At 41.0% G+C, this 14,655-nt stretch overlaps 1 protein-coding gene across 3 annotated transcripts in view; it reads left to right on the forward strand.

Moving 5' to 3' along the window:
- NFATC1 (nuclear factor of activated T cells 1) overlaps positions 1 to 14,655 on the forward strand; it is a 202,448-nt gene that overhangs the window by 89,821 nt on the left and 97,972 nt on the right. For all 3 annotated transcript variants that reach the window (XM_060244120.1, XM_060244119.1, XM_060244121.1), the window contains exon 4: positions 12,278 to 12,480. In XM_060244120.1, coding sequence (XP_060100103.1) covers positions 12,278 to 12,480 — 203 coding nt within the window. The remainder of the gene's footprint in view (positions 1 to 12,277; positions 12,481 to 14,655) is intronic.

The raw sequence follows: 14,655 nt of genomic DNA on the forward strand, positions 1-14,655 counted from the left end.
GACTAACAGCATATTTGGGTATTAAGTTAAACTTTATAACATTGAAAGCATCAAACCCTTCAATAGTGTATTATCATTACACACATTTTGTATATAATTGTGGACAAAATTAGGTTCATATAAACAATACATCATTGAAAATACATTAAATATGTTTATTTAGGAATGATCATGTACTTAATTCTGAACTTGGACTCAGAATGTGGATTTTAAAAACTCACACAATAAGACCAGGTATAGAATGCGGAAATGATACTACAAACCTGGAGGAACCCCCCCTCCCCCAGGATTGCAGTAAAACTTTCAGAGGTAATCTGCTCCAAATCCATAAAACCAGGGCATAGCTTTAAAAGTAAAGAGCAGCCAAGAGGGAAGGAGTGCGTGAGCAACAGGCAGCAGTGGTGATGTGGGAGGAGGAGGTGGAAAAGGCAAAGAAGTTAAAGGAGGGAGAAGAGGCAATAATAATGACAATGGGGAAAGAGAATGGAGGAGGAAGATATGATGATGGGAAGGTTGAGGGTGAGCAGGAGGAGAGGAAGCTGTTCACTGGGTGGGACTTCCATAAATCCTTGTGGCCATCCTTGTAATTATTTAATGCTATTGCTTATCTTTAATAAAAATCTTCATACTGCACATTATGAGTAAATAAAAAATCTTCTTAAAAAGCGATTCAAAAAGAGAAAACACTTAATTTCTCAGTGCTCTGACATATCTAATTTTTCTGTGGGAGGGGGAGCTCTAATTTTTACAGAGTCTTACTGCCAAAGCTGTCAAATGTAATCTTTCCCCAAACCAGCAAACGCTTTCCAAAAAAATGTAAAGTCTTTACCAGGTATCTGAAGACAGGGAGATAATAGTTCTGAAGTGTCTCACTGCAGGAGAGTGGGCCACAGAAAATGCCGTATAATATACAGGGGCTCTGTAACTTATACTTAGGGATTCCCTGACAGAGGTATTGATTGGGGGTGGCAGTGGTTGTCTAAACACAAAATATTTGAAAGCTACTGACACAACATAGAATTCACATTTGTCTTTCTCTTTCTTGGTAGTAGTTGATTAAAACAGCCACAGACTGTTGTGGCAGTAGCAGTCAGTAGTGCCCACCCATTGTTTGGTGAATGTCCAATGCCAGACAGCAGCTGAGCTAATGTCCAATCTGACCTATAAATGGACAGCTCGGTCCTACAAACTCAGCTGTAATTTCTATTGAACATTTTTAGTTTTCATAATAAAATGGTTTGCCAAGCAGTTTTGGATCTAACTCTTCATTTTACTGCAATTTAATTCCTCCCACTGGAGTTTTAATATGTTTTTGGATTACACATACTCATTTGAAGTGAGAATTTGGCCAGTGGCTTTGTAGCATTGGAGGAGAAGGTTTGTTTCAGAATGACTTCCCTATTCAAAATATTGCCAAGCAAGTAGCTTTCTGTCTGTCTCTTCTCCATCAGTTATATGCAGCTATCTCTGCATTTAGACAACTTTATGCAGAATTAATGCGCTTAGCACATTTCACATGAACCAAATGCTTTCATTCAAAAATGGCTGTAAATCCTGGAAAGTTCCATTTATCTCAGTAGGACTTAAGGATACATTACTTTATACAGGCTCACAACAGGAATGTAAAAGTGGTTTCCTAAGGAACTGGTAAGAAATTTGACTATAGTAATTGGGAGTTCCTAAGAAATCTTTTATCAGTCATTTCTAGGGCTAATTTAGACTCCACTATCACTACCCATAATACACTTCCATGGACTTAGAGTGTTTATTGAATAAGGTGTTGGATTAGGGTCTAGAAGGCCAAGGTGTGAATCCCCACTCTGCCATGGAAGCATGCTTGGGCCTGTCACAGACACTCAACCTACCGTACCTCACAAGATTGTTGTGATGATAAAATGGAGAAAGGGAGAATACTGTAAGCCAATTTTGAGTCCCCATTGGAGGAGAAAAATGGGTATAAATTAAAAATTTTAAATGCAGGAATAGTTTGAAAACCATGTTTGGCTTATATGTTGTTGATCACATGGATTTTATCATGGCATGTGCATGCCATATGAATACTGTCATGATGACCCCCCTGTCCAGCTCAGCAGCTCAGAGAAAGATTCTGAGCAGCCAACACCACCAACTATGGAGGGCCAGCAGGACCAAGGAGAGCCTAACATGGCCAAGGTACCTGCAGTCAATGGTCTAGTAGCACCAGAGGCCATCCCATCTTGAGCCTGCAAGGTAGGCCTCACTACTGGCCCCTGAAATAGTCACCAGGCCTCCGCTGGGCAGAACCCAGACTCAGGGGACACTCTGCAGGAACAGTGACAGCAGAAGGCCTGTACCGAGATGGTCCAAAGGCAGCAATATGTTTGGCTGGCTATACACAACCCCATCTCGGAGCCAGGCAGTGAGAACAATAATTCTTCGCAGGATCCTGGCCAAAGCACAGTGCAGCTGCAGGAGCTCAACACCTGCCAGCAAGGCAGCTGAATCTGATTACTTCCCAGCCTGTTTAGGCTGAGGCTTGGGGAAGCTGCTTTGCTGGATCAACCGGTCCACTAGGTATAGTTCTGTGTGTCAGCATCTTGCTTTCAGTTCCAACTCCTGTCAACACTCCTAAGACTCACTATCTAGACCTAAGGGCTCTGCTAAGAGGAGATCTGACTAGACCTGCTTGCAGCCTGCAAGACACATATGCTTGGAAGCCATGGCCCGTTGTGGTTCCTCAACAGATATATCCAGACAGTCATCATGTGCCACAAATCAGCATGTGGATTTCATGCTTTTCCTACATGGAAGTGCTTTCCGTGTATGAAAAATTCATTGTGTAAAACAGCCTTCCTAGAGAAATGTGTGCTAGACACTGTAAGGTCGGTCTTGTAAGTCTGTGAATGGGAAAATAATTATTGGGACAGTTGAAATCATATTTTGAGATAATTCCATTTATGATAGAATTTTATCTTTAAAATCATCATGAGTCAAACGGCCACGCTCAGTGTTTTCGACTGCCTTCTGACTGCCAACAGATTCAGACCTAATTATAATCCAAGCCAACAACTGACCACAGCTGCTTTGGTCTGCTTTTAAACTTGCTGTGTTTCATTAGGCTGCTTCAAAATATGATGTTGATTGCTGCAATGCATAAAATGCTCATGTTTCTTGGATAAGGCATGTAAGGGAGTAAGGTGGGAGGGACTAGGCAATCTTTCATCTTGTAGTAGAGACTGAATTTATTTACCAACCAATACTTACAGTTTGCTTTTTCACTGAGACTCAAAGTAGATTACAAGTCAATACAATCAGTATGATGTGACATATAATGAACAGTGTACAAGAACTAGAATTATAAAAATCTAAATGAGCATTTCATATTAGACATGATACAGAATACAGATATAATGAAGAAAAATGGTATTATACTAGTGAAAGAACAATTCAGTGACAACAGGATAATATTTATTTATTTGTTATATTTATATCCCGCCCATTCTATGCAGACTCAAGGCGGCTAACAGCATAAAATACACAATAAACAATATTCAAACAATCAAATAAATTGCAATGGGGCTTCTTTAGGTGGATCATATAATATTTTCCTTTCTCAGCGCGTACAGATCCTAAGCAGTTAGTACTAAAGTGCGATCCAGATGTGATGGCAGCCCTCTCCCATTAGATATTATATGCCATCTGAAACAGTTCAGTCTTGCAGGCCCTGCAGAACTGCGATAAGTCCCACAGGGCCCTGATGGTTTCTGGGAGGATGTTCCAAAATATTGGGGCCGTAACCGAGAAGGCTCTTGCTCTGGTGGAATTACGCCTAGCCTCTTTTAGCCCAGAAAAGCCAAAAGATTTTGAGAGCTTGATCGCAGTGCTCTCTGGGGAACATGTGTACAATGAACAGATAATATGTCCTGTACAGATAATATGTCCTGTACAATAGTCCACAGTCCCTTATGCTTTTTAAAGTGCCTTTCTGGATCGTTCTGTTACAGTATAGCAGAATTACCTTTCCAATTTATAGGAAATTACCTTTCCAATTTATAGGAAAGCACCTACAGAAGACCCTGAAGCATTAGGTGAAACTGTTGTGGCAGGACATAGAAGAGATGCCCCTGCAGGTATAGGAGTCTAAGGACATAAGAAGAGTCTTGCTGGATCAGACCAGTGGTCCATCTAGTCCAGCATCCTATCTCACAGAGTGGCCAACCAATTCCTCTGGAAGGCCAAGACCATCCCCTGATGTTACCTCATGACTCGGATTCAGAAGTTTAGTGCTTCTCAAAGTGGAGATTCCCCTCTGTCACCATGTATGATAGCCACTTCTAACTCTATCTTCCATGAGTTTGTCTAATCCTCTTTTAAAGCTGTAGTAGGGAATTCCACATTTTCATCACTCTCTGTGTAAAAAAGAATCTTCTTTTGTCAATCCTGAATCTATTGCCCATCAGCTTCATTGGATGCCCTCCAGCTCTAGTGTTTCAGGAGAGGGAGAAAAAAATTTCTTTTTTCGACCCAGTCCTCAGAGGCTAGATTTTTTCTTCATTTTTCTGTCCCCTCACTGACTGAGCAGCACTGGTAACAAGTTTTCTTCTCCCCTGAAGAAACATTGGCTGTCCCACCCTGTCAGTAACATATGTTTTGGCTATTTGCTCAGCCCAGGAACTTGAGGGAAGGAATAGGATCACCCTGTAACTGAAATCCTTGAAAATGGCACTTAACAAAAGGTTTTCTTTAACATCCAGGGGAAATGTCAAGTCAAATCAGGGGTTGAAATTACTGAGGTAATTTCATATATCAGGCTAATGAGAGATTCTTAAATTATTCAGTTACTTAGATCTTTATATTGAGAGGCTTTTGTTCCAGTGTTTCCCCAAACACTCTTTGTTGGTCTTAAAGGTGCTACTGGACTCCTACTTTATTCTGTTGCTTCAGACCAACACGGCTGCCCACCTGGATAATTTTATTTTATAATCACTGATTCTTTTTGGTGCCCAGAAGGATGGAATCTTCTTCCCAGTACCCAGTTCTCTTTGGAACACCAGTACTCTTCTTGAGTTTTTGTCTGACTTTTAAGGTCTCTACAGACAGTTTCTAATTACTTCAGACCAGGGAATTCTGTACTTCCTGTTTGACTGGGTAGGAAATCTTCTTCTTCTCTCTAGAAGACCTATCCTCTTTCCTTTGGCCTGAATGGGAGTCTTCTCTACTACCCAAACTTCCTTGCCAAACTCTCTCCCAGTTCTCTCTCCATATTCAAACTCAGCTGATGCTGTATTCAGAATGTGTTCATTCAGAGTTGAAATCTGTCAGCATTAAACCCTTTTCTTTCAGGGCTATTCTCAGATGGTCTTAGAACTTCTTTCAATTAAGGCAGGAATCTGAATGCAGTTCAGAAGTACTCAGCTGATGCTAACCAATCAGATCTCTTAGAACAGCTTGTCACTCAAACCCTTCACAGTCGTTTTGTTGTTAGTACAGCACTTCTAAGCATCTTAAAAGTGCAGTCTGTCACATCACCTCTCTCCACCCCATGCATAATTTTATAAACCTCTATCATGTACTCCCTTAGTCATCTCTTCCAAACCAAAAAGTCCCAGACTGATTTCACAGTCACCCTACACCGCTCTGACGTTCCTCTTTTCAGTGCGGCATCCTTCCGATTTCCCACTATCTGCCCCAGGGCTTCAGCTTGCTTTGCTGTTTTTGCACAGCAAAGCGAAACTGGTTTTTAGCAGTTTCTCTTTGCCTCGCAAAAACAGCAACGCAAGCTGAAGGCCCGGGGCAGATGGTGGGAAATCGGAAAGATGCAGTGCTGAAAAGAGGAACGTCAGAACAGCTAAGGGTGAGTGTGAAATCTGTCCCAGACTCTTCAGCCTTTCCTCATGGGATAGGTGCTTCAGCCCCCTAATCATCTTGGTTACCCTCATCTGTACTTTTTCTAGCTCTGCCATGTCTTTTTTTGAGATATGGTGACCAGAACTATACATAGTATTCCAAATGAGGCCTTACCATATATCTGTACAGGACTTTGCATGTGATAATTAGTACCTTGAATTAAATAGCTGCAGAACTGTAACTGATGGGCAAGAGGTGTAACATGCATGCTTTACCTGGCTCTGGATAATAAGTTGACTTTAAGGGCAGTCTCATGTAGAGTGCATTACTGGTAGTCTAGTATTAACATTATAGACCCATACATAGTGCATTGTAGTAATCCATCCTTGATAGAATCATAGAGTTAGACTTTATATTGCTATGGCAAGGATCCAGATGGCTTGATTGGCCTCATCAAGATAGGGAGCTGTTTCCCAAACTTGACAAAGTTAGAAGAAAGAAACTTGCTTCTTCAGCAGTAATGATGAGTCTAGTATAATTCATTCTCTCTTAATCAAGTCATCAAGGGTCAGCTAAACCCCATTAAAAGTGAAGAGTACAATATTCTTCAAGGCCTTAGCTGTCCCAACCAGCATGACTTCTGTCTTATCAGGATTTAGTTTCAATTTGCTTGTTGTTAGCCATTTAACCAAAGCAGTCAGGCAGTGGCTCAACTCTCTTATTATATCACCAGAAAATTTGGATAGAGAAATAGATCTGGGTGTTGTCAGCATAGAAGACACACAATTCCAAATCTACAAATCATTTCTATTTAGGGTTCTACATAGATATTGAAGAGTGTGCCCTGTGGAACCCCAAAGACCAGGAGCAAGAGATCCCCCACTCCCATTTCCCACTGCCACTCCTATAGCTAGCGAGAGAGAAATATGCAAAAAAAAATGCCATTGGGTAATGGCATTACATCACTTCTGGGAAGAATCTGGAAGTGATGCCACTCCACTCTAGGAATTGCTGGAAGCTCTTGAGTATTCCTAGAGAACATTTTCTAGTGAGACATAATGGCACCCAGATTCCTTCCAGTTGCCAAGCTGCTGGCTGGCAACCCTAACCACAGAACAATTGGGGATAACTGTTCTCCAATAGCAACTTGTTGAGACTGGTCTGTAAGGGAACAGTGTAAACCAGTGCAAAGCTCATTCTCTGATACCTACTTCTGCCTCCAAATGTCTCAACAAAATGACATGGTCCATTGTATCAAAGGTTGCAGATAAATCTACCAGGAGCAACAAAGAGGACTATACAAAGAATTCTGTACGATACTTTAGGAAAAGAACTCTGAATATCTTGCAAGCCCAAAAATGTTATTTGTGAGGACAGTCTACATGGAACAAAAGTGAACCCATTCCAGCTACTGCATCCTTAAAAGTAATAGTCTGTACAGCTACCCCTGTTATAGCTTTGAAAATAGGCACATGCTCTAAAATTAGGCAAGCACTGAATACATCCTTTAAATGTTGATTCTTGTATGATGTTTTACTGCTCCTGGTGGTGCAAGGGAGCAGGTTATATGACATAATACAGAAAGTAAATACCACAATGCAGTTGGTGATCATTTAGAGGGAATACACTGTGATTCCAGTACAACTGTCCCTAATGAAGGCATGAAGAAAGTAGGGGGTTTAGTTTGCAGTTTATGAAAGATTAATTATTTTTTTGTTCCTTCTGGACCTGAAATAAGTGGGCAACTAAGTATGTAATATGCTGTCAGCAGACATCTGTGTTGAATTAGTAGCTTGAAGAATGGCAAGATCTGCTGTCAAATTCGAATTGAAAGGAATGAGAGAACAAGTGAGGCAACAAATGTCTGAGAGCTACTTTCCCCCTGAGGCAAGAATGTTGATTTTAAAAGATTTTAAGGCCAATATTTTGCTCTGCTCTGCTATAGTCTGGTGTGCATGCAAGGCCCCATCTCATCCCCTTGATCTAGGAGTAGAAGGCAGAACTTTCCTGGAGCAGATGCAGGAACTGGTATGGCTGAACTATCTGGCACTTGAGAGGAGAGCTCTACATTGTGCAGTAGTGCTCCCCAAGAGGGTTTACTGGGGTACCAGCAAAGTTTTATTCAAGGTATGAACCTCTGTGTGCAAGCATACTTACCGAAGAAGTGTGTTTGCACACGAACGCTCATACCTTGAATAAAACTTTGTTGGTCTTAAAGGTGCCACTGAACTCAAACTTTGTTCTAGGAATATTCCTAACCTTCCAACCCCCCATTTTAAAAAACAGAAGAGGATGGTCAAACACAAGAACTAACCCTACTGTTAGTTTGTAGCAGCAAAATTAAACAGAAGTCAAATATTACCTTAATAATTAAAAATATTCATCCCAGTATAATTTTTTGTAAACCAGAGCTCACTTTATCAGATGGATTGTGTCCTGGCTCTCATTGTAACATATGCCCACTTCCACCTTTCTGTTGCTTGTAGTTCTAAGAATACAGGGCTTTTTTTGTAGAAAAAGCCCAGCAGGAACTCATTTGCATATTAAGTCACATACCCTGACACCAAGCCAACCGGAACTGCGTTCCTGTGCATTCCTGCTCAAAAAAAGGCTTGCATATCTGTAGTGGAGGTCCACTGCATGCATCTAATGAATTGAGCTCTGATTCGCGAATCTTATGTGAAAACAGATTTTGTTAGTCTTTAAAGTGGACTTCTGTTTAATGGTTATTTCAGTTTTGTAGCTGAAGTGCTTGTTTGTGTCACAGGCATTTAAGTCAGAGTCTTGGACAGGGTGGACAATATAATTCTGAAGAGAGCCCTGTCTTTGAGAGCCTATTTGCAATATTCCACCATTCTGTGTGGCAGGTTTAGGAGGACCTCTAAAATGTGGTGATGTAATGGTGTGGTTAGCCAGTGCCAGCACACATTATTACTTTGAATTCCACCATAGACTGTAAAATGAAATCAAGCCAGAAGAAAGGGAAAGGTATTTTCATATAACACATTTTTTTTGTCATATATGAACCCTCAGAAGGTTCATAGACTCTTTTAACTGTATTTTGAACAGCATTATAAATCTTTACCACAGAATATATCTTTGTGTCCCCCAAACATCTCAACATTTTTTCAGGGAATAAATTAGGAGGAGAATTATAATGTTTGTATACAGTTACAGCTCTGAATATAGTTTTTCCCTCTTGCTAATAGTTATAGAAACTTGAATTAAATGAGCACATACAGACCATGCAACTTGTCTGGAGTGAATATTTGGCCCAAGGAATCCTTTTATCCCGTAACAGTGTTTTGATTGGCCAGAGGCCATGTTCTAAGGGGTTCACAAAAGTTAATTAAAATAATAATAATGCTTTCAGTCTCTCCCCTAATAAATTAATTCCTGCTTGCCAGTAGGATACAGGCTACTTACTGTTGATATACAGTTTTTTTAAAAAATAGAATATCTAAGAAGTCTCAAACCTACAGTGAAGCTAGCTGAAAAATAAGGCTTAGAGAAGAAGCTCTAGCTTTTGTCATTTGGCAACAGTAATGTAAATAAGGTAGAATTTTCAAGCTGTATGCACTGGCTGAGCTTTCTGTGGCTTCCTACTATGAAACTGTGTGGCCTAGGGTTGCCAGATTTATGTTGGGGAACTCCTGGAGATTTGGGGATGGAGCCTGGGGAGGACATAAAGTACACCTTTCAAACAATCCATTTTCTCCAGGAAAGCTAATATCTGGAAATGATCTGTAATTCCAGGGGTCCGCAGGTGTCAACTGGAGACTGGCATCCCTAGGACTAGGTGCCATGTGGCAGTGGTAATGAATCCTAATTCTTCTGGCACACCGCAGAATTCTGTTTGGACATGAGGCTAATGCAGATTAATACTTACTCCCTTTCCACCTTTCTTCATCTCACATTCTGTGTTGTACTTCTTTCTGAATATATATTTTTAAATCACACACAAAAAAACCTCCTTAGCCCCATGTTTTGATGAGCATTGCAAATATTAGAGAGGAGATCCAATCCACATAGGTTTGCCAGCCAGGAGCTGGTAACTGGAAGGAGTCTGGTGGGGTGGTGAGAAGACATGGGGAAGGTGCTGTCAAACCACAGCATTTTGCTGCCTCCAGGAAAAATCTCTATGCTCGGAATTTCTAGAAATTATGGTAAAATAAGAGATTCTTGTGTCTTCTAGAGCAAAGTGACATCACTCCCAGGTTTTCCCCAGAGGTGATGTTGCGCTGTGTTTTTTTTTTTCACAGCAACACGAGTTGGGGACAGGGAGTTTCATCCCCCCGTGGGTAAATAATCCAAATCCACAATATTATGTGTGAGAAGAACAGCATCCTTACAGATTCATGTGGTATTCTAAACAGACATTTTGTATGATATTTCAGGTGTGTGGGTGTGTGAAAATACTTCTTGCAGTGTTTTATCAGGACCCAATCTGAATGATAATTTTTTTTCAGGAACTTCCTCACATCACCCACTTTTTAGTCCTACTGTTTCCTGTTACAAAAAGTACTTCCTCCAAAATGTAAGAAATATTGTTGTGAGTTGAAAGAGCTAGCATCTCCTGTTTGGCATTTTCTTTTTTAAAAAACATTTAATTAGTTACATTATTATTTTTTATCTCTCGTTTCAGCCAGCATTGGTTCACAAAGTTATTAAAAACCCAATACCAATGACAATAGAATTCAGTAAAATGTTCCTTAGAGAAAGGACACCCAGCTCCACTGGAAGTGGCCACAATAGAGAGATGAGTGGTAGCTCCCTGTCCTCATTTTTCATTCTGTTTGTCATTAAAAGCATTTTTAATATTTCAAAGAATATGCGATGAGAAAATTCTTTAAACAGTTGCTGGTGTGATGTAGCCTTTTTCTGATTAATTTAATTTAAAAAGACAAGAGAAAGGGTCAGTGGGAGAATAAGCACAGGGCAACCCTCCAGCCCTCATCCATGTCATTTGCCTTTCTTCACGCTCAGGCTACCTCTCTGTGGGGGTTGGTAGATTGGCAATGTCATCCATGCACACCCGTTCCCACAGCTTTGAAGAGCACTCCAAAAGTAACCTCCATATGGCTTGACAAGAACCCAGTAGTCATTCCTCCCATGTAATTGTTATTATGAACTAACCAACCATTTTTTAAACATCCAGCCTAACGAAGAATTCTAGAGAATCTGAAAACTTTCACAGTGCTTTGTGCCACTTTGATTGGTCTTAACAAAAGGCACTGCATAGATTTTGCCTTTGGGTTTTTCTCTGGACAAGCATGACTACCTGGAACTTCTGGGTCCCCCCCCCCTCCACCCTGTTTGGGTATTTCTGTGGATCAGCATTGCTACCTGGAATCCTGTAGCAGCCATGTTCACATTCAAGAGGGTTTGCCAGTTAAGATGATGCTTCTTAGCAGCATTTGTTTAGTTTTAACAGTGGACTTGCCAGGTTTTGCTAGCTAACTCTTCCAAATTGCAGATGGAAGGAGCGCCAGTGGTGCCAGATATAACGAGGATTTTGCATGCAATACGTTTTGCAGAAACTTGGGCAGAGTCTTCATGGTGTGCACACATGAGACATCTTGCCTGTTGTACGGCTTGCCAAGAGGTAGCCAGACACTGCAACAGATTGAACTACTTAGATGAGGTTTTCCTTCCCTGCCTCTTCCAATCTTCTGTTCTGATTTCTTATACTGAAGCCTCTTGCATGTCACTGCCATACAAACTGCAGTCTAAAAACTTTAGTTTTTCTTAAAGTGAAAGATGAACCAGAGGAGCACGAGCAGCAGGGCCTGAAATGAAAATGGTTTCAGCTTGACACCATTTGGTATATCCTGGGCTTGCAGAATTTGTATGTCATGTTAAAAGTATTCAGAGTTTTCATGGTGAAGGTTTTGAGGCTTGGGGCTAGGAGAAAAATGTTTTAAAAGTATTCTTGCTCAGTTCTCTACAAAAGTGAACATTTTCTATCATCTTGAATATTTTTTTTCCATCTCTAAAATGTTATGCTGTTTCTAAGATTTTGGCACACACCCCCTCCCCCCCCCCCAATATGATTGAAATATAACAACAGAAGTAAGTGATGAAACTAGGTTCTTTTTTTCCACAGTCCCATTGGCCTGGCTTTTCTGGAGAAACACAGACTCCATTGTTGTTAACCCATTTTTCATAGAAAGCTGTTATATGAAATATCTGAATGTATGATGCTGTGCTGTTCAAAGCCCATCTTGGACTGCCATGCCTGAGGTCATCTAGAACAATGAGACATTCTCTGAGTGTACCTTTTTATCGTTCTAATATTATGTTACCAAAAAGCGGGTGGGGGGAGGCTTAAGCACCTGTCACAAGTTTTTCTCCTTAAATTAGACTCTCTTGCTTATAAAAAATTTAATAGATTCCTCGCCGCTTATATACGTATGGTGCTTAGTCGGAGTTCTTTCTGTTCTCTTGCCAGCTACACGGTTACTTAGAAAGTGAACCGCTCACGCTACAGCTGTTCATCGGGACCGCAGACGACCGCCTGCTGCGACCTCATGCCTTCTACCAGGTTCATCGGATCACTGGGAAAACCGTTTCTACTACCAGCCACGAAACCATACTTTCTAATACCAAAGTCTTGGAAATCCCACTTCTACCTGAAAACAACATGAGAGCAATGTAAGGCCAACATCTTCCTCTATGTAGCCGTGTTGTCCTTTACAGTCTCCCCTTATTATTGCAAACTAATATTTTGTGTCTTCTCTCCCCCCCCCCCCCGCCCCCAAAAAGAAAAAATCTGCAGAATCCTATACCAGATCTTTCCAGTAGGAAATTTTTTACAACTTTTTTAGGTGGCTTGCACATAATAGTCTTAATGTCTATGTAAATTGTGCAAATAGTTATTTGGAACAACTGATTGTTTTTGCCTGTAGAGCTTCAACCAGTGTGCTTCTTTGCCATTTAAAATGAGTATATCAATTACAGAGCTGTAAATATCTTCCACCTCAGCTCCTGCTTTTAGGCTCTTAATCGGACACCACCTAATTCCTGTAGGCTGTTCTATATGAAATCCAGCCTACTAGAACTCTTCCTAAGAAGCAAAAAAAGAAAGTAGGGGGTGTGTCTGTGTGAGTGAAGATTTGTTAGGCTGAAAGTACACGTGGCATGCAAGCCTTGCCTTTTCTTTTTAAGCCAAAGTTAGCTGTCGGTCTAGAGTGGCAGACTTGGAGAAGAGATGTAGAATTGCGTTGCTGTGCTTTATGCCCTCTAGTTGTTTTCCCACTGGGGCCAGGTTCATGAAGACAGGAAAGTGGATTGTATCACTTCAGACTGCAGACAGACAATCAAATATTGAAATGCCCTCCTGTGCTAATAACCCTCTGCAAGGCAAAAAGCAACACAACTGCTACGCTAGGTTTCTGTTTGCATGTATCTTTAATGTGAACAGACAATCAGAACTGGAGTTTATCACCTGTACTCTGAAGAGACATTGTCTGTTCTATCACCGCATGCCCATCTGATTGTTCTGTGTATGTGAACTGCATCTAAACTACCTCCCCCACAACCTAGCCTTGCCTAGGGTGCCAAACAGTCTAGGTCTAGCCCTAGTGAAGAGAGTGAGATTTCTTCTGCCCTTGCAATTCAGAATGAGGTCAACAAATGGTATTACAAACATAGTCCCTGTACACAATGACCTGGAACCCCGAGGAATCTGAGGCTGTAATTCTAAAGACCCTTTCTGGGAGGAAGCCTCATTGGCTAGCATAGATCTTGCTTCTGAGTGGACCTCCTTCTGTGAACCAGTTTAGCCCAGCATAAATAGCACTGCTACTTACTTGACTGTTGAGATTAATCAAATGTTTTGAGTGCTTTGCCAAGCCATTTGAATAAATGAAGTTGTATTACACATACATTTACACCAGTTCTGAAAGTCCATTTAATCCATCAAGATTTTGAAAGGCAGGTTAATTAGAAAGCACCTTGTTTAATTATTGTTTAGGAAACTTTGCTGTTGCTCGCATTTAAAGTTGCCACCTCTGGGTTGGGAAATACCTGGAGATTTAGGAGGTGGAGCCTGGGGAAGGAGGGGTTTGGCATGGGGGGCCCTCAGTAGTGTATAATACCATAGAGTCCGCCTTCCAAAGCAGACATTTTGTCCAGGGGAACTGATATTTGTCACCTGAAGATGAGTTCTAAATTCTGGGAGATCTCCACGTCTCACCTAGAGGTTGGTGACACTATCAGTATTATATTTACAATGGGAATTCCATGGATTTGTGACAGTGAACACCTTAATCCTATGCAAAACTGAAGTTCAGGCTATGGCTCATATTAACCTGTCATGGTAGTCAGTCTGCTGGGTAAACATCTTTTTGCTTTTCTGCCTTTCATTTGCAATCATACTGTACCGGGATGATATGTATGCATATTAGGGGTATGTGAAAGTTACTTCCAATCCTTGCTCAGTTCTGTGCTGGATCTGGCCCTAAGGACTGTTACCTGCTCATTAAATAGGACTCTAGATGGACACATTTGTACAGCTTCTGGGATTAGCCTGCAGCACCTGTGCCATACTTTGTAATGGCTGACCTGACTCTTTTTTGCCACCACAGCAGCTCACTTTTTCAGAAAACCGAGAGAGAGGTCTGACTGTAGTTTATACTTTATAGTGGGACTGTCGTGCCAAATTCTAGTTGAAAATGTATGTGGAAATTGGCTTTACTCCATGACAGTCAATGGCATGCAGTCAATTTATACAAGCAGAGCATATGGCCAGCCATCTTCCCAGTTACTGAAGTCAGATCACTATTTCTTGTCTTTGGCAGGCATACAACATACATCTTCCTAACTCAT

The sequence above is a fragment of the Heteronotia binoei genome, chromosome 7 (assembly GCF_032191835.1).
Source record: "Heteronotia binoei isolate CCM8104 ecotype False Entrance Well chromosome 7, APGP_CSIRO_Hbin_v1, whole genome shotgun sequence".
Taxonomy (NCBI): Eukaryota; Metazoa; Chordata; class Lepidosauria; order Squamata; family Gekkonidae; genus Heteronotia; species Heteronotia binoei.